The sequence below is a fragment of the Lissotriton vulgaris genome, unplaced genomic scaffold (assembly GCF_964263255.1).
Source record: "Lissotriton vulgaris unplaced genomic scaffold, aLisVul1.2 SCAFFOLD_2664, whole genome shotgun sequence".
Classification (NCBI taxonomy): domain Eukaryota; kingdom Metazoa; phylum Chordata; class Amphibia; order Caudata; family Salamandridae; genus Lissotriton; species Lissotriton vulgaris.
This window is the reverse complement of record NW_028241534.1, coordinates 1-26,246: the sequence shown is the minus strand read 5'-3', so window position 1 is coordinate 26,246 and position 26,246 is coordinate 1. Positions and strand designations below refer to the sequence as shown.

The following is a 26,246-nucleotide window of genomic DNA, read 5'->3' as shown; positions in this document are numbered from 1 at the left end:
TGCATTTTCACTTTATTACTGTTTGTTTATAAATACCTTACACATTGCCTATGAGTTAAGCCGGAATGGTTTGTGGCAAGCTACCAGTGGGTTAATCACAGTTTGATTTAATGATTTTTGAGGTTCACCCTGACAAGTGATTATTCTTTGAAGTGGGTACTCACTCCACTCAACAAATAATCCAATATTTTACACTGACTATGTGCAGTTTGTTGTTAAAGGAGAAGGGTAAATGGAAAGGGAAACCAGACCGTTAGGTCCCTTCTTTTGGCTAGGGTCAGAGACAGGATTTCTTAGTATGCAGTTATGCCCCAAGAACTTCGATTTCACCAACCCTCCATGCTGCCACCAACACTTTCTGCTTCAATCTGAAGAAATGTATTCTCATCAGAACTTCAGGGGCCACATTGTACATGCTGGGCATTTTCCTACATTGAGCTGGGCGAACCTTTTATTTGAAGCCAGTCCATGTTTTCACTGTGCAGGCAGCAACCGGTCAGCGTTTTAAAAGGGGATTATGGATCCCCTTGCAGGTGGGTTCAGTTGGTGACTGCACTCATCTGCAAGGGGATGTTTGAGGTACCCCCTTTCACCCTTCAGGAGGGCTGCTCTCAGGGGGACTCACCTTTTAGGTTGGGCACTGACAGTGCACTTCCTGACAGCTTCTTTGCCTCCGCGCCTGCATCTGTAATACGGCACAGAGGCAAAGGGATCCCCTCATTGGCATGGGGTATACCCGCATGCAAATGAGAGAATGCCCCCGAAAGATAGCGCAGGCATTTTATGTGCACCAGCGCTATCAGTATTCCAGAAGGCGCCCCTTCTGTAATACCAAAGTGCCCCGATGGGTGTGTAAAGCGGGCACAAACACCTTTTGTGTAATGCAGCCCAAGGTAGCAATTTCATAAAAGTATAGAACGTAATAAACATTTTTCTGTTTATGATCTACAGCTTGCTCTTCTGAACTTTGGAGCATGTGACAAATTAAAGCCTAGACATGGCCCTCCATACTCTCATTAGTTACAGAATAATTTTTCCCTCAGATTCTAAGATTTTTCTGACGGGTACAATGTTCTTTGCTTTGATCATATCTAGTATGTGTTTGTAGAGTGGTGAAGAGTGCCTCTTTTTTTGGGTTTTATTCAGTGCAGATAATAATAAGAGGGAAGCCGTCATTCATCACTTACTCCTGGCCACCTAAAGGATACTCACCCATAATTTCTGTGTACAAAATCTCCTTTAATGGTTGCTTGAGACCAATGAAATGGCCTGGAGTCAAGGGATAAACAGGAATGTGTCTTGGCTTATCCCTAGTCCGGTCACACCTTGATACATCACATTATGGTATTCACATTTAAAGAGTGCATCCTCTCACTTGCTAATAGGTGTAAGCAGAGCACATTGATAATGTTGAATGCTGTGATGAACTGCCTTACTTCGCTGAAATAAATAGCTATATTGCAATTATGCATTTGCTTTGGTAACAATGAAACAGCAACATTTTTGTAAAATAAACGGCTGAATTAACCAAGAAGATACTGTGAGTAGGTATTTAATAATGCTGGGTATACTCCTTGTTTCATGGTTTATCTACTATAGAAGAAAGATTTGTGACTCTTGCACAAAATATCAGAGTACAAAAATAGAATCAGTTTCCCATAAAATTGACGGTTTGCACTTAAAATATCTAATTAGTAGCAACCCTTAAAACTATTGAGAGAAGTGAAGCCTCAGGTTAGAATGGAAATACCTAGATTTTAGTCTGTTGGAAAGACAATGCTCTTCTTTCAAGCATTTCCAAATATGTACGATGTACACATGGGCAGAAATAGGTTATGTGGCCCTTTCATATACAAGAACAGTAAAAGCATGGGGCAGAGGTCTGTTGCTCAACTATGAATTTAGCTTAAATAAATAAAAAGACGAGAGGCGTTCGGCATAACAGGAACAAGTTTGTTTGATTAAACACTGTATTGGCAGAATGCATCTGCTCAAAATTTTTAAATGTACAAAGTTTTGGGTGTTAATTTACACAGTTCATGAGGCACAATAAAAGGTTCTCTACATTCCTAAAGATCATCTTAGTCATAAATCAATCACACTTAGTCGTCATAAATCAATCACACTTAGTCATAAATCAATCACATGGGTGCACCTCATAAGGACAGACATGGCTCTCAACCTCGGTGAGAGCTAATGTGGGCCAGTGTGGTTATGCCCTGATGTCCTGTATGAGGAGGGTGGGATCACTATGTGTGGTGTGCAGGTCATGTCCTGAGTCGTTGAGTGTCCCTATGTACATGTGGTATCTGGCTTTGCAGTATTTCTGGGCACTGCAAGCCTTTGGCCAAATGTGTTTTATTGGGTCCAATTACCTCAGACTGTTTGTGGTCCAACTATATATCTGTGCAATTGATCAGGGTTTTCCCTGGGTGCGTGTTTATCTTTAGTTTATGGGTGACCCCACCTGTGACCTGCCTGCCCACTTATCTCTGACTAGGGGTTGATGGGAACTTCACCTTAGATGAATCCGACAGCAGTGATATGAGTTCATTGGAACTCCTAAGAATAATATGGCAGCCACTGGTATAATTTTTATCGAAATTATCAACATTGTGAATGCAGTTATCATCTTGCATATTCTTACTGATGTTGTCAAAGTTATGTTGGCTTTGGTCTGAACGTACATTGGCATTGTTCTTATTAGCAAAAATAAAATAATCGCACAAACATGGATTATGAAATACATTGGTAGCATTATTGCTGATATTGGCGTCTCTGTGCGCGCACAAGCTAAGGTATATATTGACATTGCATGGACAAGCACTGACGAGATCATGTGGGCACAGGCTATGGAATACGTTCACTTTTCATTTACTGATATTGCCATTGTTGGACCTGCACATAATATGACATTGACATCATATTTACTCATTCCAACAGGTAGAAGCTTTCCTTTGCACATTTGTTCATGTTTCTGATTGTGTGTGGGAGGGGCGGTGATTATCGGCCACATGCATCAAAGTTAGCATTTGCGATTTCTTAATTGCAAAAATTAAGGAATCGGAATTAAGAAATCGCAAATTGCTATGCATCAAAAAATCGCATTTTTATTTGCGATTTCTAAAAATTCCTTAATTGCAATTCACAATTTGCGAATCGCAATTAAGGAATCCCTTTCCATTGATTCCTATGGGCCAAGAGGCCCATAGGAATGAATGGGAAGGCATTCACAAATTGCGATTTGCATTTTGCGAATCGCAATTTGTGAATGCATTTTCAAGGATGCAGAGGGGGTCCAAAGGACCCCCCCCCCGCACCCCTGAAATGTAACTTTAAGTGCAAGTTTCACACACACACATGTCCCAAGGACATGTGTGTGTGTGACATGAAACTTTCAAAAATGCATTTTTGTGCATTTTTGAAAGTTTTCGCAAATTAGCATGAAGGTCAACTTCATGCTAATTTACCCCTTCCTATTTGCGAATTCGCAAATTAAAAATGTTCATGCATTCCATTTAAGAAATCTTCAAATTGAGATTTCTTAAATGCAATCGCAATTTTAGAAATCACAACATGGTTGCGATTCCTAAAATTGCGAAAAGCATGATGCATCCCAAATTTGAGAATTGCATTCGCAAACTGCCAAAAATTGCGATTCGCACCGTTTGCGAATGCAATTCTCAATGATGCATGTGGGCCTATATGTGTGAGTTTGGTAGGCTCTAAATCTGAGATATCGTTGGCTCTTGTCTGGGCAAAGCACCCAATTAGGTCCTATCATGCTTGTTACTAGGTGCACATCTTCCTGTTTTCTGGGCATGATCAATGATGGGGAGACCACAACCTTCACTAGGAATACATTACTCTTGCCAGTCTTAAGGGAAGCTTGTTCTATGCCAGGTGCTACCTATTTCCCTCCAGAAGATGTTTTGGCTGATGTCATACAAGCATTCAGTCACATTGTCTGGTCCACAACAAAGAGTTTCAAAACCCTAGCTTGGTAGGGACTCACTTCCAAGAATTTGGAACACTAAAGCAAGAATGTGGCGGCCCTAGCAGTAAATAGAGTAAATATTCAAAATGTCTTCTCTTAATATTAGCTTCTCTGCCTCCAGAATCCCTAATAGCATTTCACACTTAAATAAGAGGACTGAATCCCTAGTATAATGTAAAGTAAGTATCTGCTAGCTTGAAATATTTCTTTCTATAGTGAAGGTGAGCCGAAATTAAATCTATGAAAAAAGTGTCTGTCTCAACATACTAACATGTTTAACTTTGAGGCAGAACATGCTCCTGTAATGCATCACATTTTTTTATAGTTTAGCAAATGGACAACAAAGGATTCCTCCAGTATGCAAAGTAACTTTCACCCAGCTCTCCTGGGGTCAGTCTCCTTGATACAGTCCTCTTGATACATGAGTTCTGATTTTGTTTTGTGCTCCACTCAAATGACTGGAAATTATTGGCCAAGCGTTAAGCTTGTAAAAACTAAATTAAAATTAGCCTAATTATGTAACCATATGCAGCCATCTTCCTCTAGGCCAACTGCAATAACTCACCTCACAGCAAGAAAAGGGTAGTAATTGACACCCAGGTTATGAATTTTCAAAATTTCTTTGCATGTGAAATTATAAGACCTGGACACCTTTTTTTAATATAGCTGATGGAGACTTGCTCTGAGCTTTAGGGCCTGATTAGCAAAGGTGAACTTACACTGCAGAGTCTCCGCACATAAAAATATAAGTTCTAGCCCTCAGTGTTTTTCATGATCTCATTCTAATAACTGTCTCCTAGACAATCAAAACTTATTCTCAAGTCACCATATCCTATAAGAGTCCAATGTCTTGCTCTAAATATGTGCCAATCTTTGCCTCCGGAAGCTCTACTCATTAGCAACTGCTAAGGTAAAACTCTGTCTGACTTTTCTGTGATTATAGCTGTTTAATAAATATATTTATCAGTCTTATTTCAAATGCATGTCACTGGCAGTTTCACTGATAAATGTACACAAATCTGACTTCTACCTGACAACTAAATAGTGAACAGTGAGGCTCGAACATGGGGAAAACAATTAGACTTGCCAATAGACAAAAACCTACTTTAGTTATGTTTGAAGCTTAACTTTTATAATGCCACGATTTGCATTTAAATCGGGATTTCAGAAAATTGCAAGCGGAATTGTGAAATGTATGATGGTTTAAATTTTGGCGTTGTTTCCTCACTTTAATTCTGAGTTGTCAAGGGTAAATATTTAATCATGATTCTAATTAAAATATCGACACTTTTTTATCATTTATAAAATATGTTAAATGTTACCCTGCTGTGGTCATGTACAGGCTGGCTATTTTGCTCCCAGTGCTGGAATAGAAAGAATTGAGGAAAATGTAATTGAATACAAAAGTTGCAATTTACAAAGAAAGTAGGAGCAACACAGGCAGACATCTTCGCCTCTTACAGCATCTAATTTTCTTCTTTCTGGTATTCACTAGCTGCCAGATGTATGCCTGGAAGGTTGAGCAAGGCACAGGTGCTCTTCTGGAAAGGTCAAGTGACATTCCTATTGGTATCCTGTTCTGTATGGCTGAGATACCCGCCACCCCCTCTCAACACAATCATCCCCAAGAATTGGGAAACCGGAAACAGTTCTTGACTTTTGGAAGGCGGGAAGGGAGTTACCCTTCCCGGCCGTATTTATTAAAATATGAAACAAAAATAAAACATTAAAATAACAGTTTCATATTATGTACAATTTCATTTCCACATTACGATGTTTGGCTAACCTTAACAGATCTCTAATACAAAGGTTCTCCTAGCCGAACTAACATCCTACAAAACATTTGACTTGAAATTGTACATCCTAACGTTAAGGGCCAACGGCAAGGTCGTAACCGGTGTCAGATCCCTAAACCAGAAATACCCCCTTCACTTGTGAGAGGAGCGACCGCACAGAGGCGTACCTCAAGTGCATCTACCAATTTCCCTTTGTACTTGACGGGGGCCCCAATAAACTCGACGCCATTTAACGGTCGTTCGAGGACTCGTGTGAGGTGTCTAAAAGGTAGCGTAAACCACCCTCCCGCACCCCACACAACTTACCCATCTGCCGTCGCAGATGTCCTGGCCCCGGGAAATTCCCCAGGAGGGGCCGTAGCCCCTCCTATCCAGGAAGGGGCCTTGACCACCTTTCCTTTCCTTCCGGCGGCCTCTCCTTAGACAGGACCGCCTCCCCGTTGAGGGGCCAATTGGCCACCTCCCCCGAGCGCTCCCATCCGTAATGGGTGACGCCCCCTCATAGGGATCTTCGAATTACTGCTCACCGATCATGACCTTACCGCCCAACCAAAATAAATACGACAGTTCTACCTAAGTTACTAAGATTACAAAGCAAAACATCACTTATTACCAAGCGTGAATACTGATCAATCCTAATTACTTTATTTGCAAAACATACTGAAAATAACCAATCTTTATTGCATCTTAAGAAATTTCATGACAATCATCACAACCTGTAAGAAAACAGAGAAAACCAAAAAAGATACTACGTCAACTGTATTTACAACGAATCGCTGTCCTCAGGGGCTGGTGGATGGGTCAAAATTGGCTCTTCGTTCCGTCTCGAGCTCACGTGCAGCGGGGAGGTGCAGCTTCAGAGCACAGGAACAAGAGGATGCTTTCTTGGCTTCCGCTCCTTTTATCCGTCTTCAGGGCGGGTGTAAACCCGCCCCCTCCTGCCTCCGAGGGCGTGGCCGGCCGCGTCGGTGTCTAGGCCAGCCCACTCTAGGGCGGGAAAAAAGGCGCGCCCCGGCTACGCCGCTTCGGGCATACCAGCCGAGACTCGCCTCCCGCCCAAGATGGCTTCCCGGGGGGATCGTGGTACTCCACCATACGTTCGGGGGGACCGAATGGTCGCCCCTTTCCATATGGCTGAGATACCCGCCACCCCCTCTCAACACAATCATCCCCAAGAATTGGGAAAACGGAAACAGTTCTTGACTTTTGGAAGGCGGGAAGGGAGTTACCCTTCCCGGCCGTATTTATTAAAATATGAAACAAAAATAAAACATTAAAATAACAGTTTCATATTATGTACAATTTCATTTCCACATTACGATGTTTGGATAACCTTAACAGATCTCTAATACAAAGGTTCTCCTAGCCGAACTAACATCCTACAAAACATTTGACTTGAAATTGTACATCCTAACGTTAAGGGCCAACGGCAAGGTCGTAACCGGTGTCAGATCCCTAAACCAGAAATACCCCCTTCACTTGTGAGAGGAGCGACCGCACAGAGGCGTACCTCAAGTGCATCTACCAATTTCCCTTTGTACTTGACGGGGGCCCCAATAAACTCGACGCCATTTAACGGTCGTTCGAGGACTCGTGTGAGGTGTCTAAAAGGTAGCGTAAACCCCCTCCCGCACCCCACACAACTTACCCATCTGCCGTCGCAGATGTCCTGGCCCCGGGAAATTCCCCAGGAGGGGCCGTAGCCCCTCCTATCCAGGAAGGGGCCTTGACCACCTTTCCTTTCCTTCCGGCTGCCTCTCCTTAGACAGGACCGCCTCCCCGTTGAGGGGCCAATTGGCCACCTCCCCCGAGCGCTCCCATCCATAATGGGTGACGCCCCCTCATAGGGATCTTCGAATTACTGCTCACCGATCATGACCTTACCGCCACATGCCGGATAGTTGACCGGCTATCCGGACCCCCCACAAAACACTCCTACCTAAAGGTCATGCTGTAAACTCCTTAACCATGCTATGAAGTCTCCTATGAGTAACTCGTTCCCCACCCGGGACAAATGAACACCGTCCCCCAAATACATACTGTCCCCTTTGATACAACCATGCGAAACAGAATGCAGTGTATTTGAACGAAACAGTCTACTCACTTTGTTATTTATCTTCCTTACTGAATGATTTAATGCAGTAACCGAAATAGCCCCCCGCCACACTTTCCGTGGGATCATATGGGACCATGCAATTGTGCACCCTGGAACTCTCCTTGCCAACCAACTTACTGTGGAAAGCATTGCCTCAAGAAGAAGTCGTCTACCAGTGGCCACCAGATCGTTACCCCCAAGATGGACTATGATTATAGACGGCGGTGACCTTGTCCGCTCTAACAAACCCTCAAAAAAGAATTGAAACTGGTCAAGACAGAGCCCGCCCTTTCCGTAGAAGGACACCCTGTACCCGTATTCCCCAGCCACGTGAATCATATCACCTGCTTTGAATACGTCCGCGGCACGCCTCACATACGAGTGGCCCACGGCCCACACCTCCTTATTCGCAGACGGTGATTTCTGACCGCTGATCCCCAGGAGTCGGGTCGACTGTACAGTCCGTCCCGCTTCGTAAGCTTGCGTAACTGAAAATCAAACAGAAACAAGAAGCGTGAGTATATCATTACAGCTTCACAACATGTGCAACCGCACATACCTTTTATAACAGTTCGAGGACCAACGCCCCACACGTTTTACTTGTTCCACACTCAGACCCCTGGCTGTAGCCTCCGTAGCAGCCCCTATCCGAAAGGAATGGGTCCCGAACTCGCCGGGGTTCAAGCCCGCGGCCGAAATCGACATCGCAAGCACCCTCTGGAACTGAAACCTCGTCAGTGGGGTGGCGTCAGCGTGTCTCAAGAAGGTCCCCCCCCATGCCGCAACCCTCTGCGTCAAATATTCCTCTATGCATACCACAGGGCATATGGAAGACCCGGGGATCCTCTGAATGATTACACAGTCCCCGATTGCACCTTGATCGGATTTGGACCTAACAAATGAGACCGTCATCGTCTCCCCCCTGACCTGAATGTGCTCCCGGCACAATCCCCCCATCGTATCCCTCTTGTTCTTCACCACTAGTTCGCTTACCCGCATAGCCCCATGGAATGCTAGCGCAAATGCGGCTCGGAATAACACAGTTTCATACTGGGATGAACATGTTGCAGGGAGTACGGAAGATAACAGGGCCAACCTATCCAGACCTATCGGGTGCCTCTCATCCACTCTGCGACCCTCCAGGCATTGCCACCCACGTAGCGCTTTCTGCACAACGAAAGACGCAGTCGGGTCCTGGATCCCATGAGCCTTTGCCATAAAGGAAATGGCGGCCCGATGCCTCTGGGCCGTAGCTACTGATTTGCCTGCCTGATGTAAAGAGAGCAGAAATTGTACTACAAACTCTTCCTGACCCCAAAACTCTCCCCTAGCAGTACCCAAAAAGGCCCAATAGGAACGGAACGCCCCTTCATATGCCTTCCTCGTCCTGGGTGCTAAACTCTCTCCCACGAGGTTTCGTAGTTCGGGGCACCGAGAGACCAGAGAGCTTCGGGAAAGGGTGCCGCCACCGGGTCCGCTGTGGGCAGAAAACCCCAGAAGGCCTGCATACGGAAACGAGAAAGCGCATCAGCCGCTTGGTTCATCACCCCCGGCACATGTCTTGCCCTAAACAGTACATTCAGTTGCATGCATAACAACACAATCTCCTTGAGCAGTCTCAGAATCAATCTGCATTGTGCTGCCTGACTATTGATACACTCAACCACGGTCATGTTATCGGACCAGAACACCACAGAGTGATCACGGAACCCCCCGGGCCACGTTTTCAGGGCCACCAAAATCGGAAAAAGTTCGAGAAAAGCAATGTTACTCGTCAATCCGTACTCATGCCACCATGACGGCCATTTTTGAGCTGACCATTGTGTACCAAATATGGCACCGAAACCTATACTCCCCGCCGAATCTGTCCAAAGGCCCAGCTCCTCGGAGGACACCGCTGGTTTGTTCCAGACAATTCGACCATTGAAATCCGCCAGAAATGCCAACCAAATGCGCATGTCCTGGCGAACCTCTGCCGAGAGTCTTGTGCGGTGATGTCCTTCCTTCAGGCCGACCATGGCTTGTGCAATCGAGCGGGAAAAGGGGCGCGCCATTGGTATCACTCTTAGGGCAAAATTCAACTGACCCACCACCTGTTGCAATTGATGCAGGTTTACTTTTGTTGCACGAATACATGTCTCAAGGGATAACCTGAATTTCAACACTTTTTCCTTTGGTAATCGAAAACAACCTTCTACCGAGTCGAGCTCGATCCCCAGAAACTCGATCAAGGTCGAGGGCCCCACAGTCTTACCTGGCGCCAATGGCACACCAAATCGATTCATTAAGACACAAAATTCCTGTAAAGCCTGTCCACACTCAGGATCCCCGGCTGCCCCCAAAAACAGAAAGTCATCGAGATAGTGCATAACATGTTGAAAACCTGTCTTCCTTGTGAATACCCACTGCAGAAAACAACTGAACTTCTCGAAATAGGCACATGAAATCGAGCACCCCATTGGCATACATCTATCCATGTAATAGCGACCCTGAAACATGAAACCAAGAAGACGCTGATCGTCTGGGTGTACCGGGAGCAACCGGAACGCTGACTCGATGTCTGATTTCGCCATCAGCGCCCCGGGCCCCAGGCGATTCAACATGGCTACGGCCTCATCGAAAGATGCATACCGCACTGAACACACTTCCGGGTCTATCGCGTCATTCACGGAAAGACCACGTGGGGCTGACAAGTTATGTATCAGCCGAAACTCACCCGGGTCCTTCTTGGGGACCACCCCTAGAGGGGAACAAACAAAGTTAACAACCGGTGGCAAATCGAATGGACCGGCAACACGACCTCGAGTCACCTCCTTCCCAATCTTTACCTGTACCACCGCCGCGTGCTGCAAGACCGACAGTTGATTCTTACAGTTTGCTACACCCTGAAAATCCCCCACTGGGATGCGGAAACCATGTGAGAACCCGTTTCGCAACACCCCAGCGGAAGCATGATCCGGGTATTCGTTGAGCCAAGGAATCATTGCCATGGTATCAATCGGGGTAGGTAAAGGCGCCCCTCGGACTATATCAGACCTGTTTGGCGCCTCCCTTACCACCGTTATCACCCGTTTTGGCTCTGCACAAGGACTCAGGATGGGATGGCTGCCCACACCCCCCACACTCATGTCTGAATTTGCATGACCCCTGGGGCCTCGTACATTTCCCTCTGTTAAAATTCCAACAAATCCCCCTTTTCCCTGTGTTGCCACTCGGTTTCGAGTGGTACTCATTACCTGCACCCCTCCGAAAGGGCGTCCCGGAGTTTTGGCGGGAAGATTCTCCTCCGTTACTTCCCACCAATGGTACCTTCAACATTCCTGTACTCTCCATTTTTTGCCATGACACGGAGTCGTAACAATCCCAAGTCAACAAAGGGTTGTGTTCCTTAGCTTTTCTAAAAAGATTGTCATAGCAGAACCACTGATTGCCCCCATATGCCACAGAATACTCCATAATACGCGACTGATAAATGGGTAACTCGGTCAGCAACTCGGGCCTGCGCTCGCCCATGATGGAGGTAAATATGCCCCACGCTCTGCCCCAAGTACCAATGGTCTCGTCAACCTTAAAGGCGGCCATTTTTGCGCGCCAAACACTCGGGTGCATGAGCTCCTTCTGGCTCTTCACATGCTCTATCTCGTAATGGTCGGTAAGCAATGAAAACATGTTTACATACTTATCCGCCCAAATCAATTCCTTAATTTCTAGCGGGACGTGCTGGGCAATCTTCTCCCTTCGAGAAGGTACAGACCCCTCCCCCGCAATCGGCAATGGCCGCTTACCTGAAGTAGACCCCGTGCTTGTCGCCGAACTTGGGCCTGCTGTACTTCCAGCCGCCGGAACCTGTGGGGGAACAGAAGATGTTGCCTTCGCAGCCTCCCTAGATTCCCGCAGTTGCCTCATTACCGCCCGGGCGTCGTCAGCCGTGGCGCCCTCGCTATCTTTCCCCAACCACGCTGCCAATTGTGCCGCTAACTCGGGGGGCATATCCTCCCTGTTCACGGGGGTGACCACCACAGGAATTGGATTCCCCTCTTTCGGCACCGAGATTGGCTCCTCACGTGGGGTATCGGGAACCGGGGTGTCTCCCCCAAGTGCTCCCCTTCTGGGCCTCTTGCTTTTTCCACCGGGGACTGCTCCCTGCAAAGGCCGTTTCGTTCCTCCCGGCCCGTCCTTAGCCTCCACCTTTTTCTTCAGATCGGCTATCTCCTTCATGAGCATGTGGAGCATCTGCTCGGTACCGACCCGCTTTCCGACTTTCTTGGGCATTCTCCGACGGGATATCTGAAAGACAAAAGAAAGATTACAACGCTCAAAATTGGCTCTTCGTTCCGTCTCGAGCTCACGTGCAGCGGGGAGGTGCAGCTTCAGAGCACAGGAACAAGAGGATGCTTTCTTGGCTTCCGCTCCTTTTATCCGTCTTCAGGGCGGGTGTAAACCCGCCCCCTCCTGCCTCCGAGGGCGTGGCCGGCCGCGTCGGTGTCTAGTACAGCCCACTCTAGGGCGGGAAAAAGGCGCGCCCCGGCTACGCCGCTTCGGGCATACCAGCCGAGACTCGCCTCCCGCCCAAGATGGCTTCCCGGGGGGATCGTGGTACTCCACCATACGTTCGGGGGGACCGAATGGTCGCCCCTTTCCATGTTTGCCGTAGCGGAGAACTCCACACAATTCGATTATTAAACTTCTCAATAGGCACTCCAAAGGTTTTCATCATCTCCCTCACAATGAAACCAACCAAAGAATCAGAACATTGTAGCCAAGTTGTTTTTCAGGAGGCCAAGAATCTCCCAATTGATTAAAGACTATGATGATATTTTAGATCAGTTCTTGTTAAAAATGATCAGTTTCCTTAACACTTGGGGCCAGATGTAGGTCGGTCGGTAACGGCCGAAAATCGGTATTTTCGGCCGTTAACGACCGGTTTACAATATTTGGCATGTAGGGGGCAATATTTTACCAAATCGGTAAAATTACCGATTTTGGTAATTTTACCAATTCGGTAAAATAAAACATCGGTAAATTTACTGATTGAAGCCACCCATATGTAGGTGGGACTCTTCAGAGTCCCAGGAGCCTTAACAAATCGGTATTTTACCATCAAAACCAATTTGATGGTAAAATACCGATTCCAGTGTGCATGCACATGTGTGCATGCACACCTATGTCATGTGACAGGCAGACCTGCCCTTAGGGCAGGTATGCCTGCCACATGGCACCTGTGCCTGTTTTGGGGGTGCCAGAGGGTGTCAAAGTGACACCCCCTGCACCCTTGTGAATTCTTTATTTACCGATTCGGTAAATACCGAATCGGTAATGCCTAATCATTCCTATGGGCTTCAAAGCCCATAGGAATGAATGGGCATTACCGATTCGGTATTTACCGAATCGGTAATTAAAGAACTGTTAAGGATTCGGTAACGAATCCAGATGTTGGGACCTACATACCATTTACCGATTTTGAAATACTGAATCGGTACAATTCGGTATTTTAAAATCGGTAAATGTTTTTTACCTACATCTGGCCCTTGGCCTTTTCTGGCCCGTATCACTAGGTGACTTGCAGTTTGAATTCTTCCCAAACAGTAATATCTGCATGTTTGAGGTGCTTTCCCTACAGTAGTAGAAAATCATGACGCAAACAAGCTAGACTCATTTTATAATTTCGACCTTTTATACAGGCATAAAAAGAAGATAGAGTATTCATTTTTTTAAATTTGACCCTGCAAATTCACCTTTAAAATCTTTTTTAACTGCCTACTATCGCCAGATATTATTAACCTTGAATGGGAGCAGCAGCAATCTTCTTTCTCTCCCTCACTGTTTATTGTAAGGGCTGGCAGAGAACTCCGCTCCGCCCAGGGAGTGTGCGTAGTTTTGCCTACTCCGTACTCCACTTAGAACGAGGAGTTTAGGCAAAACTCTGACTCCCCATTTCTTGCAAGACATACGTCCAACGTAGGGGCTTTGCAGGTCAGAAACGACTAGGAGGAGGGCAGCCCGGAGAAAGCAATGTTCAGGTACAGGTGTTTTTTCCTTTTTAACTTCATTTAAAATATTTTTTAATAGGGGGGTGGAGGTGGGGAGCATCGCGGAGCGGAGATCCACAGAATTTTAACCCAACTCTGTGGTATTCCCCGTAGTGGCACTATGCCAGCTCTGCCCGGAGTTATATTATTGTCAACACGAAAACCGGAGGGGGAATAGCAATTGTACACAGACATAACATTTTGGTTTCCGTTGTGGACCAATGGTGTAATCCTGCCTTTGAAATGATGGTTTTTAAGGTTGGCTTGTCTGCTAAACACAGCAGAAAGGGAGCATTGGTTTATCGTCCTCCAGGCCCCATAAAAGGAGCCTCTAGACAATTAGTGGAAGCACTCGCCCCTTATGTTGATGCAGATAAAGATTTTATACTGCTCGGTGATTTTAATATTCACAGCGAGATGGAAGATAACATAGAGGCTCAATCCTTTCTGACTGACGTATCTTTACTAGGACTGCAACAGTGTAACAGTGGGCCCACACATCTGGCGGGTCACACTTTAGACCTGATTCTTTCCAATTTTTCTGGTATTAAGTGTTATATGCCTAAACAGACAATCTGGACAGATCATTTTGTTCTAGAGTTTTCGATGCCAAAGATGGGTACATGTTCCAACTGCTCTTCACAAATTCCGGTTCAGCGAAGACAATGGCATAAAATATCAGATGTAAATTTCAAAAAGGTTTATGTTGCCCCACTTATTCTAGCTACTGATGATATTAATTCTGCCCTTCTTAAATTTGATCCGGCCACTCATACTGCAGTGGAGCAGATTGCTCCGCTAAAAATATTTAAAAGGCGTCCTGCTAGGAAACAGGAAGTCTGGTTTTCTGAAGAACTGCGGAGCCTTAAGCGCACTGCTAGGAAAACTGAGAAGGTCTGGAGAAAATCGCACTTGGAGGAAGATAAAATCAATCATCAGATGGCGATAAACATCTATCATAAAGCCATCCGATCTGCACGCAAGAACTATGTTACCTCGCAACTGGAGGCAGCAGGCAATGATTCGAAAGTACTCTTCCAGATTGTAAATACCTTTTTAAAACCAGTGGCATGCGAAAGTGCGGATATGGCATCCCAACATCTCTGCGACAACATCTCGAGTTTTTTTACTGAGGAAATTGATGCTATCTATGAAAAGATAGAGGCACTTATTTCACCCATAATTAATCAGGATGTCCATATACCGGTGCAAGCAGTTGCCACCAATCCCAATACCTATCTTTGCCAGAGGTAGAGATGTTGATCAAAAACATCAAAAGTGGGAGCCTGTCCGATCTACTACCAGCTAGATTAATGGGAATGTTGGGGAGAACACTTGGTTCTGATATTCAGAGCCTGGTGAACCTCTCACTAACAACGGGATGTGTCCCACGGGAATGGAAAAAGGCCCTAGTCAGACCGATTCGGAAGAACACTTCTTCCCCTTGGACTAACATGTCTAATCTTAGGCCTATCTCCCTGCTGCCCTTTCTGGGGAAAATCATTGAAAAGCACACAAATAAGCATCTGTCCAACTTCCTGGAACAATCGGGAAGCCTTGATCCTTCACAGTCAGGTTATAGGCCGAAATATAGCACTGAAACGGCCCTGTTGTCGATAACTGATGATCTCCGCATGTACCAGGACAATGGCTTTTCCGTTGTCCTGGTGCTGCTGGATTTATCGGCAGCGTTCGATACCATCTCGCATAACATCCTGATCAAACGACTGACTATAAATGGACTCGGTGGCAAGGCACTGGACTGGATAAAGAGCTTTCTCTCTGACCGCACCCAATGTGTCACCATGGGTGATTTTAGGTCGGATGAGGTTAAGATCACCAAAGGGGTTCCACAGGGCTCGTGTCTGAGCCCAACTCTTTTTAACACCTATGTGGCCCCCCTGGCAGATATAACAAGAGCTTTTGGTTTCTGTCCAGTGTCCTATGCTGACGACACTCAGCTGCTTTTTCCCTTTAAATTACTAACTCCGGAGGTTATACAATCTTTCTCCGAGGGGATGAAAGCAGTATCCCCGGGGATGTCTTCCAACTTTCTTCAGTGCAATGTTGGTAAGACTGAGGTGATGCTTTTAGGTGAGTCTAAGATCCAATGGTCCCCTGACTGGTGGCCGCTAGACCTAGGTCCAGTCCCCGAACCTAAACAAATAATTAAGAACCTGGGGGTACGGTTGGAGTCGGAGTTGACTATGAAACAACATGATAACACCACAGTGGGATCTTGCTTTCACATGATAGGTCTCCTCCGCAGGATATTCCCATTCCTCCCCGACTCCATCAGAAGAACTTGGTTCAGGCTTTAGTGATCAGCCGACTTGATTATTGTAATGGTCTCCTAGCAGGTGCAAATGAAGAGGTGCTAGACCGACTGCAAGTGGTGCAAAACACAGCAGCCAGACTAATCCTCAATGCCCCCCCCGAGATCTCCATCCAAACCACTGCTGGATAAACTTCACTGGTTGTCCATACGCCAAAGAGTGAATTTTAAGAGCTGTTGTATTATACATAAAGGATTACATGATTTGGGACCGGCCTATTTGGCTAATAAATTTGTACCATACATCCCAACACGCACACTCAGGTCAAGTGAGCAGCTGCTATAGAGGGTACCCAAGATCAGCAGGACTAGACTGGGTGGTAAGGCTCTGTCAGTGGTGGGCCTCATTTTGTGGAACGCCCTTCCACTCTTATTGAGACAGTGTTCCGACCATCTCCTCTTTAGGAAACAATTGAAAACTTTTCTGTTTAAGCAAAATTAGCCAAAGCTTTGTTTTCTTAAAGTTAAATATTTAACTGACCCATATGCTCTTAGAATACCAGTGTCATTGTCCGCTCTATGCTTGCCTGCTGTCTTTGAGCGCGGAGATACTCCATTGGGAGTCTATTCCTAGCGCTATACAAACCCGCAAATAAAAATAAATAAAAATAACATGCTCACCTTAGAAATTTAGTGACTGATTTCCAAACCATCCACCACTGTTAACTAATTTGCTCAGTAGATCTTTATGGATATAGCCTAAGACTGACAAAAATCCTAATTGGTGGACCCTACAGCATGTGTAAAAGGATTTACCCGAGGACTGAAGAAAGGATGCTCTAAATTCATCATTAAAATCAAAAAGTTACTAAGTTTTCATTTTGGGTTCTTGTCTCACTGACTGGGGCAAGACACCTTTTACCAATGTAGAATCTATGAGCACGGAAGTCATGGATCCTCTCGAACAATCATTAGTTTTGATTTGAAGTTATCAATTTTAAAGTCTCCTAATACTACAATTGGGAATCTAAGGCTACATTGTATGGTTGGGCTTAGTGAGCTCTAAATCCTTAATTTTACTTGCAGTCAGCTTTTAAAAAATCTTCTGAAATAATCATGACAAAAGTAAACACCAATCCTTGAAACCAATTTGGTGTTCTAAGCAGAAGCTACATAAGTTGTAACCTGCAAGCAAAAAGCAAAGAGTTGTTAGGTGCTAGCCCTCAAAAGTTATAAAGAGTATTTATAGAAAGCAATCTGAATCAACCTAGCAAAAATAAATATGCTTAATTGATGTGTTCACTCTGCAAATTAATCTCAATAGTTGTACAATATAAGATGTTACACACGGATATATGACGGTACAACGCGTACCGTCACAACGCATACCTTTACAACGCGGCCGTGACAACGCAAGTCGTTACCACGACTTGCGTTGGGGGGCGCGGATTTCGAATAGTTTAATTTACTATTCTAACACCAGTCCCCGTGGACCCTAGGGAAGGTGTTAGGATAGTAAATTAACTATTTTTAGACCTTGAGCGCCCTCCAGCGCAAGTCGTGGTAACGACTTGCGTTGTCACAGCCGCGGTGTAAAGGTACCGCGTTGTGAAAACATCGTTGTAAACGATGTTTACCGTTACACACACACTCAATTACCCCTTCCCTGCCTATGGAGCAAAGCCCATCTTATTTGTGCAATCCTTTCACTCACCTGATTCTGCCACTTCGGAAATGGGTACTCCTTGTTCTTGTGCCATAAAACCTAAAACAGAAAATATGGCAAAACCAGCTACAAAACTGGTACCACTGTTCAGGAAACAAAGACCAATTGAATCCCTGAGAAAGAGAAAACAGGGTGAGTTAGAAATTAAAATTGGTTACTCTCCTTATGAAACAGAATGAGGGTGACATTAATGAAATGAATACCAAGAAAATGGCATCTGTATTTTTCCCAGTAAAACAATGCTAATGAAGTTGAGTGAGGAAGTGTTTGAAAATGGGTGTTATTCCATCCATCTTTTGCTTCACTTTCACACCTGCACTGCCACGCACTCCCACTCTCCTTGAAATCGAGCTAAATGGGCAAGTGTTGCACTCTATAGGAGGAAAGTGAGGTAAGTTGTTCAGGACATGAGAGGTGGGTATTTCTGGATGCGGTAGGTCTCATGCAGCAGATATTTAGAGCAATTTAAAGGATTCAGAAAAAGAAACGAGGTGGGAGATTTACTAAGATTTTATGCCGTGTTTGCAAGGGTGACGCAAGTCGGCACACAATCTTTTTTTCCGATTTACTTTCCAGCGCTAAACTTGTAAATAACAAGAAAGTAAGGCATAGAGCTGCTTTGAATAACCAAAAGGGGCGTAACATGGGTGGAGCATGGACATTCCCTTGCGCCTCCCATACTTTCAGATGCTAAACCCAATTTACTAAATAAAGTAGACAGGGTTAGCATCAGAAAACTGCACGTTTTGAAGTAGTCACAAAGAAAGAGAAATATTTTCATTTTTCTTTCATTTTCCGACTTAGTACATGTGCTGCTCTCTACAGCACACATACAAAGAGGGAAAATGGTGATGGCCTATGCACTCCAGTACAAAACCTATGCTAGACTCACAGAGAAAGTGTGTCCGTGATGCACGGCAGCTGATTTCAGAACCGGTGCTAGGGAAAGGAGAGGAAAGTGCCATATTTCAGTAAATTTGGTGCTCTCCTCTTCTCTCCTTTTCCGGCAACGCAGCATTTGTGGCTGCTGCACTACGCAGCATGAAAAACTGGTAAATCTGCCCCTGGTTGGTAATACCTGAATGGGAAACAAAACGAATGTGAGCTGTTTTGTGAATCGACGTTTGTAAGGAATGTGAGATAATATTTATGAGGTATGTTGTAATATCACCATTTTGCATGTACTTCATTGAATTAATACAGTGTGGTGAAAACATTCTCAGTGCTAAGGCTACATGAGTAAATGTGTAATTTCATGCAAAACTGCACATTGGTTTATGAGAAGCAGGACATCTGGAATTATGCAGAAATGGAGCTACAACCTAGGTAGCATTTGACTAAAGTATGTGACAAGAAAGGGCAAATTATGGGGTATAATTCGGGACATGCTCTGGCCATCATAAATCATCCTACAAAATGATGATGGGCATTATATTATCATGATAAACATCTGTAGCCATAATATGGTCCTCACTTATACTATGGGAAAAATATTATGGAAACTATTAGGTCTTATGCAGCAGATATTTAGAGCAATTTAAAGGATTCAGAAAAAGAAACGAGGTGGGAGATTTACTAAGATTTTATGCCGTGTTTGCAAGGGTGACGCAAGTAGGCACACAATCTTTTTTTCCGATTTACTTTCCAGCGCTAAACTTGTAAATAACAAGAAAGTAAGGCATAGAGCTGCTTTGAATAACCAAAAGGGGCGTAACATGGGTGGAGCATGGACATTCCTTTGCGCCTCCCATACTTTCAGATGCTAAACCCAATTTACTAAATAAAGTAGACAGGGTTAGCATCAGAAAACTGCACGTTTTGAAGTAGTCACAAAGAAAGAGAAATATTTTCATTTTTCTTTCATTTTCCGACTTAGTACATGTGCTGCTCTCTACAGCACACATACAAAGAGGGAAAATGGTGATGGCCTATGCACTCCAGTACGAAACCTATGCTAGACTCACAGAGAAAGTGTGTCCGTGGTGCACGGCAGCTGATTTCAGAACCGGTGCTAGGGAAAGGAGAGGAAAGTGCCATATTTCAATAAATTTGGTGCTCTCCTCTTCTCTCCTTTTCCGGCAACGCAGCATTTGTGGCTGCTGCACTACGCAGCATGAAAAACTGGTAAATCTGCCCCTGGTTGGTAATACCTGAATGGGAAACAAAACGAATGTGAGCTGTTTTGTGAATCGACGTTTGTAAGGAATGTGAGATAATATTTATGAGGTATGTTGTAATATCACCATTTTGCATGTACTTCATTGAATTAATACAGTGTGGTGAAAACATTCTCAGTGCTAAGGCTACATGAGTAAATGTGTAATTTCATGCAAAACTGCACATTGGTTTATGAGAAGCAGGACAACTGGAATTATGCAGAAATGGGGCTACAACCTAGGTAGCATTTGACTAAAGTATGTGACAAGAAAGGGCAAATTATGTGGTATAATGCGGGACATGCTCTGGCCATCATAAATCATCCTACAAAATGATGATGGGCATTATATTATCATGATAAACATCTGTAGCCATAATATGGTCCTCACTTATACTATGGGAAAAATATTATGGAAACTATTAGGCAAAGTGTAGGGCAAGGGTTACATTCAGGGATAACGTTAGTTTCACGATCAGTTTAGGCTCACAGCTGGAGGTAGGTTTGTGACAGGGTTAGGTTCTGGGAAGGTGTTAGGTTCAGGTCTAGGGTTGACTTCTTGGAAGAATATTGTACACAAAAATGTTAACTTACAAATATTGTGTCTATCTATTGTCTATAAATTTATAATTGTATTGGGATAATACTTCCAATGCGGTGATATGGTGATATATCTATAGATCTATAGACAATATTTAGGAAATGATATTTATAGAATCCATATTCCTGCAACTTTATTATTGTACCACTTCCTAGGGTAGGGTTAGGAGTGGAGCTATGGCTAGAGTTAAGGTTACGGCTAGGTTTTAAGCCAGGGTTACAGTTTGCACCTACATACTCCACGGTTCTCAAGAAACATCCCTGTGTCCGTAAGAACAAATCTAATGCTGATCCAATTTAGAAAAGAGATGAAGACACACCTCTTTAAAGAACACTAGATAACAATGCAGTGACTATCCAAAATCTATATACTTCTCCTATCCCTCACGGACTGTATCCTTGCCTATGCGCCTGTAGAGCCCTGTCATAAACAACTAACTTTTTACATCCAGGAGTCATTTATGTCAGTATGAAATTTGTGTTAGTCCAACACTCATGAAGTGCCTACACTTGATTGCAACCAATGCACATTCTTCACATGCTGTTCAGTTCTGTAAATGTGGCATGTAAATATGATAACAAAGATGACGAAAATACATTCATAGTATTTACCCTGTTGCTGATAGTATCTTAATTGTACTTTAATAACAAACAGAGTTTATGAGTTGGTGATTGCGTGTTCCACCTATATTGTGTTTTACTAAGAACGCTGCCTAACAACGTCAAAAGCTGTAAGAGCATTTCGTCCATTTCATATTAATTGATTATTCAAACAGTTTTCTCAAGCCCTCTTGCTAATCCTTACAAAAACCTCATGTATTAGGTCAAAGATTAGAGTGGAGCTTTGCACCAGGAATATTAAAACAGGGACCTGTACGATGACAGCACTCACTGGAATCTGAGGTTGCTGCAGTAACAGAGGACTTCACCGATCACTGTTTATTTTTCAGCACGGTAACATCTGTGATAGGACCAACAGGCTTGCTATTTCAGACAAAACAACATATCTTGTTCCTAAACAGGTATGTGAGGCTCAACATCTTTGAAATTCAGAAGTAGGTTGTATTTTTAATAGCTCACTAGAGCAAGCATACCACCTACAAAAGAAAATGAGGCTAGTAGGGCTATAAAAATCAATAACAATATTTCCAGTTATTATCATTATTCCTAAATGGCTTTGCTGCATTACTGTTTATTTTCTGTGTGAATTCAATTCATATCCTATGCACTAAGTTAGGATTTTAAATTAAATATTTTTAAAATGCACATTATGTTTCCTACTGCTTTTTGAATATGTTATTCATTTACGAAAGAGGATTTGAGTGTCCACTGATTGTCCTTGAGCTCATTTTATATTATTGATTATCGGCTGAAAATACTTCTTACGTAAACATTGCTCAGTGGGCGGTATATTGGTTGCAGTCCAACTGGATTAGTGATTCAGCTTGGCCCATTGACTGAGTCCTTAGCGCCCAGGGATCAGAAAACTGAACCTTGAGACTCTATGAGGCCCTGGTGAAAGTATCCACTGCCTTGTTGGCTATATACTTACAAGGTCAGGACTAGAGGTTCTCGTATAGATATATGACGTGCTATGCAATTTACAACGAAATTGTCAGATATATGTCGAAATATGTAAAACAATATGATGTAATACAATACAAGAGTATTCGATATTATTTTAACTTTGACTGGTTATATTTTGTTGTTGATATTGTTGTATAGAAGCATGCCCGTATTCCTACTCCCTATTCTACCTTTTTAGCACACATTATTACTGCTGTGGAAGAATTTTAACTAATTAGTATAAGTTGTCAATAGTTTAACACTCAATATATGAAGAAACAACTCAAGTTTCACCAGATTCCCTTACAAATAGTATTCCACAGGGTGCATTTCTCTTTAATGTTTGATTTATTTGAGATAAACAAAATTACGCTCTCTCGATATATATATATATATATATATATATATATTCACAGAAAAAACCATAGGTTATAGACCATATATAGTTAGGAATTTGCATTTACAAAACCTTGAAAATTCACTGAAAAAACCATAGGTTATAGACCATATATAGTTAGGGATTAGCATTTAAAAAACCTTATTTTATTTGCACAAAACCATTGAAATTCCATATATAGTTAGTTGCACTAACTATATATCGCGGACCCGCAATCCACTGCTAATGATGTCACATATTACATCATTCATGACATGGTCAGTGACATCACTGATGACATCACTGATGACATCTCAAATGACATCACTGATGACATCACTGATGACATCACTGATGACAACACCCAGTGACTGTATGTTTCTGTAAAGTTAAAATATGTCTTACATATTGAAGAATGAGTGGATGTATAAGTGTCTGGATGAAGGATTTAGTAGGTGCATGACTAACTGTATGAGAGAATGATTCAATGTGTCTCACTGAGTGTATGGGTTAGTGATTAAAGTGTCTTAATTTGGCAATCATTATTTATGTTGTTCTGTAAACTGCTGCATGTTTAAATCAGTAGCTATATCAGTAACTATATGGGTTATTGAATGGTTGCCCAAGTATTTGTATGGGAGACTGAGTATGTGTGTGGGTGGCTGGGAGGTGTATAACTCAGTGCATAGATGTGTGAGCAGTTGATTCCCTAGGTGTATGGGTTCAAAGGTGCATGTAGAAACAGCTGTATGGACAGTTGACTGTGTGCATGAGTATATTGGTGAGTGAATGGATATCTCAGTGCTACATGTCAAAGTAAGTACATATGTAAAACACACTCCATGTGAGAGGTGACATATATAAATAACTGAACATAAGAGCCAGTGAATGTGTGAGTGGCTGTATGAATCATTGTGAACTTGTATCAAGGATTGTATAAGAGAGTAAATATGTGTTACTATATGTTTGAATAAGTAAGGTGTGTATAACTGTATAGTTGAGGAAATGGAGATGTGATTGATTCTTTCCATGACTGACTAGGTATGTGAGTAACTCCATGGATGTGTGACAGTCTGTGAGTGCCTGTTTACACTGAGTGTATCTAAGGTTATATTAGAGTCTGAAGATGTATTATCACATAAATGATATAATCAATGATGTAATCAGTAATGTCAAATGAGATGTCAGTGATGTCATCAGTGATGTCATTTGAGATGTCATCAGTGATGTCATCAGTGATGTCATTTGAGATGTCATCAGTGATGTCATCAGTGATGTCACTGACCATGTCATGAATGATGTAATATGTGACATCATTAGCAGTGGATTGCGGGTCCGCGATATATAGTTAGTGCAACTAACTATATATGGAATTTCAATGGTTTTGTGCAAATAAAATAAGGTTTTTTAAATGCTAATCCCTAACTATATATGGTCTATAACCTATGGTTTTTTCAGTGAATTTTCAAGGTTTTGTAAATGCAAATTCCTAACTATATATGGTCTATAACCTATGGTTTTTTCTGTGAATTTCATTGGTTTTTTAAAAGCTAATATCTATAGCTGTAAAATATATTCTTTATTAAGTGACGTATCACGTAGCCCGTGAGACGCCTCATGATGCATCGCATAACCGTGACGTATTGTCTCTGCAGCGCAAACCAAACCCAAAACGTAAGCGCGCCAGAACACGCTTAAAGATATATATATTTTTTTAACCTTAATTAGACAAAATCCACATGTGCACATATCACAAACGTTCAAAAAACACAATATGTCGGACTCCCGTTACGCTGCCGGTTAGCTGCCCGGTTAACGTACCAGGAAGCACCTTTACCGTGAAAAATCGCAATTTTTTTTTTCTTTTGCCCCGCAGGGAACTTTAATAGCCCCCTCATCAATCCTAGGGGTTCAGGAGGGGTCTGCCTTACCCCTTTCATTCATTTACACCTTTTTTTTTCCACCTCTTGTCTCTCGATCCCACAGAGAGACAAGATGGCGGCTGCTCCAGACTGTTTACAATGATAACAGCCAATCAGCTTCTCCTCAGACTCCTGTTACACTGCCGGTTAGCTTCCCGGTTAGCTGCCCGGTTCGCGTACCAAGACGCGTCTCTACGGCGAAAAAATCGTTTTTTTGTTGTTGTTTTTTTTTTGCCCCGCTTGGTTTATAATATCCCCCTCATCAATCCTATGGGGTCAGAAGGGGTCTACCTTGCCCTATTTCCTTCATTTCCCTCTTTGTTTTGGTCTCCTCTTGTCTCTCGATCCTACCGAGAGACAAGATGGCGGCCGCTCCGGACTGTTTACAATGTTGACAGCCAATCAGCTACTCCTCAGACTCCCGTTACACTGCCGGTTAGCTTCCCGGTTAGCTGCCCGGTTCGCGTACCAAGACGCGTCTCTACGGCGAAAAAATCGGATTTTTTTTTTTTGGGGCCCCGCGTGGCTCTATAATATCCCCCTCATCAATCCTAGGGGGTCAGAAGGGGTCTACCTTGCCCCCTCTCCTTCATTTCCCCCTTTGTTTTGGCCTCCTCTTGTCTCTCGATCCTACCGAGAGACAAGATGGCGGCCGCTCCGGACTGTTTAGAATGTTGACAGACACCGGAGAGCCAATCAGCTTCGCTTCGCAAAGTTCCGATACGCGAAAAGTTCGCGAACCGGAGCGCTACCCGGAGCGCTGTTACAGATATATATCTTGTTTTAAACGTTAATTTCTCAAAATCCACTGAAGCACATATATTGAGACCTAGCAAAGGCACATCGGGCTAACAGTCCCTACAATTTTGCCAAGTTTCGTGGAAATCCATTCAGCCGTTCGGGCTAAAAGTGAGGCCAACCGCCCTATGGAAATTAACATGGGAAAAACGTGTTTTGGGACCCCCCTTTTTTCTCGGCCCCCCCTTGACGAACCCCCCCCAAATTTCCAGGAGCTGCTCAGAAACAAAATGTGCCATTTTCCTGAAAATTTCAGCCAATTCCGTACACAAACGCCAAAGTTATTAGGCATAGAATTTTCAAAAGTTCCATAGAGAAAAAATCCTAACTATATATACCTACTGGCTATCGCCAGTAGGTAATATATATAAATTATAAATAGATTTTTGCAGAAATATATAAATGATTTACCCAGTGGTGGATAATGTAGCAGAAGTGGTAAAACTTTAATTATTTTGGCCCTAATTTGAAGATAAACCTTGTGTAGTGATGGAAGCATTGGTTCAATGTAAAATCCATTCTAAATGATTGACTAGGAGACAATCCTTGTGGAATACTTACCTGTAACAGTTATTGTTGTACTTATTATAACTTCCCAAAGCTGTATTGCAGCCGACGCATAAGGCATATGAGAAAAGGATCTGTGTGCCAGCATCCATCCATACCTGGAGATGAGAGAAAAGAAATCAAGAAATCAAACATCAGTGACACTGGTTTGATATTACCATAACCGATTTGTACATACATGTATAGTGTTTGTACTTTTTCATTGGGATGATGATCATTTAAAAATAATTTAAAAAAGAGATTCCTTAAAAAGTAGGAGGTTTCCCATTATTAAATAATAAGGTAGATTCAGTAAATAAGGGTAGGGTATTACACTGGCAGGGATTCAATGGAAAATAAGCACA

At 43.4% G+C, this 26,246-nt stretch overlaps 1 protein-coding gene across 1 annotated transcript in view; it reads right to left on the bottom strand.

Annotated features, from left to right (window-relative positions):
* LOC147671268 (sodium- and chloride-dependent GABA transporter 2-like) overlaps nt 1-26,000 on the bottom strand; it is a gene marked incomplete at its 5' end in the record, with an annotated part of 176,156 nt that extends 150,156 nt beyond the window's left edge. Inside the window, 2 exons of the mRNA XM_086948113.1 lie at nt 17,907-18,031; nt 25,897-26,000. Coding sequence (XP_086804239.1) covers nt 17,907-18,031; nt 25,897-26,000 — 229 coding nt within the window. The remainder of the gene's footprint in view (nt 1-17,906; nt 18,032-25,896) is intronic.
* Between the last annotated feature and the right edge of the window lie 246 nt (nt 26,001-26,246).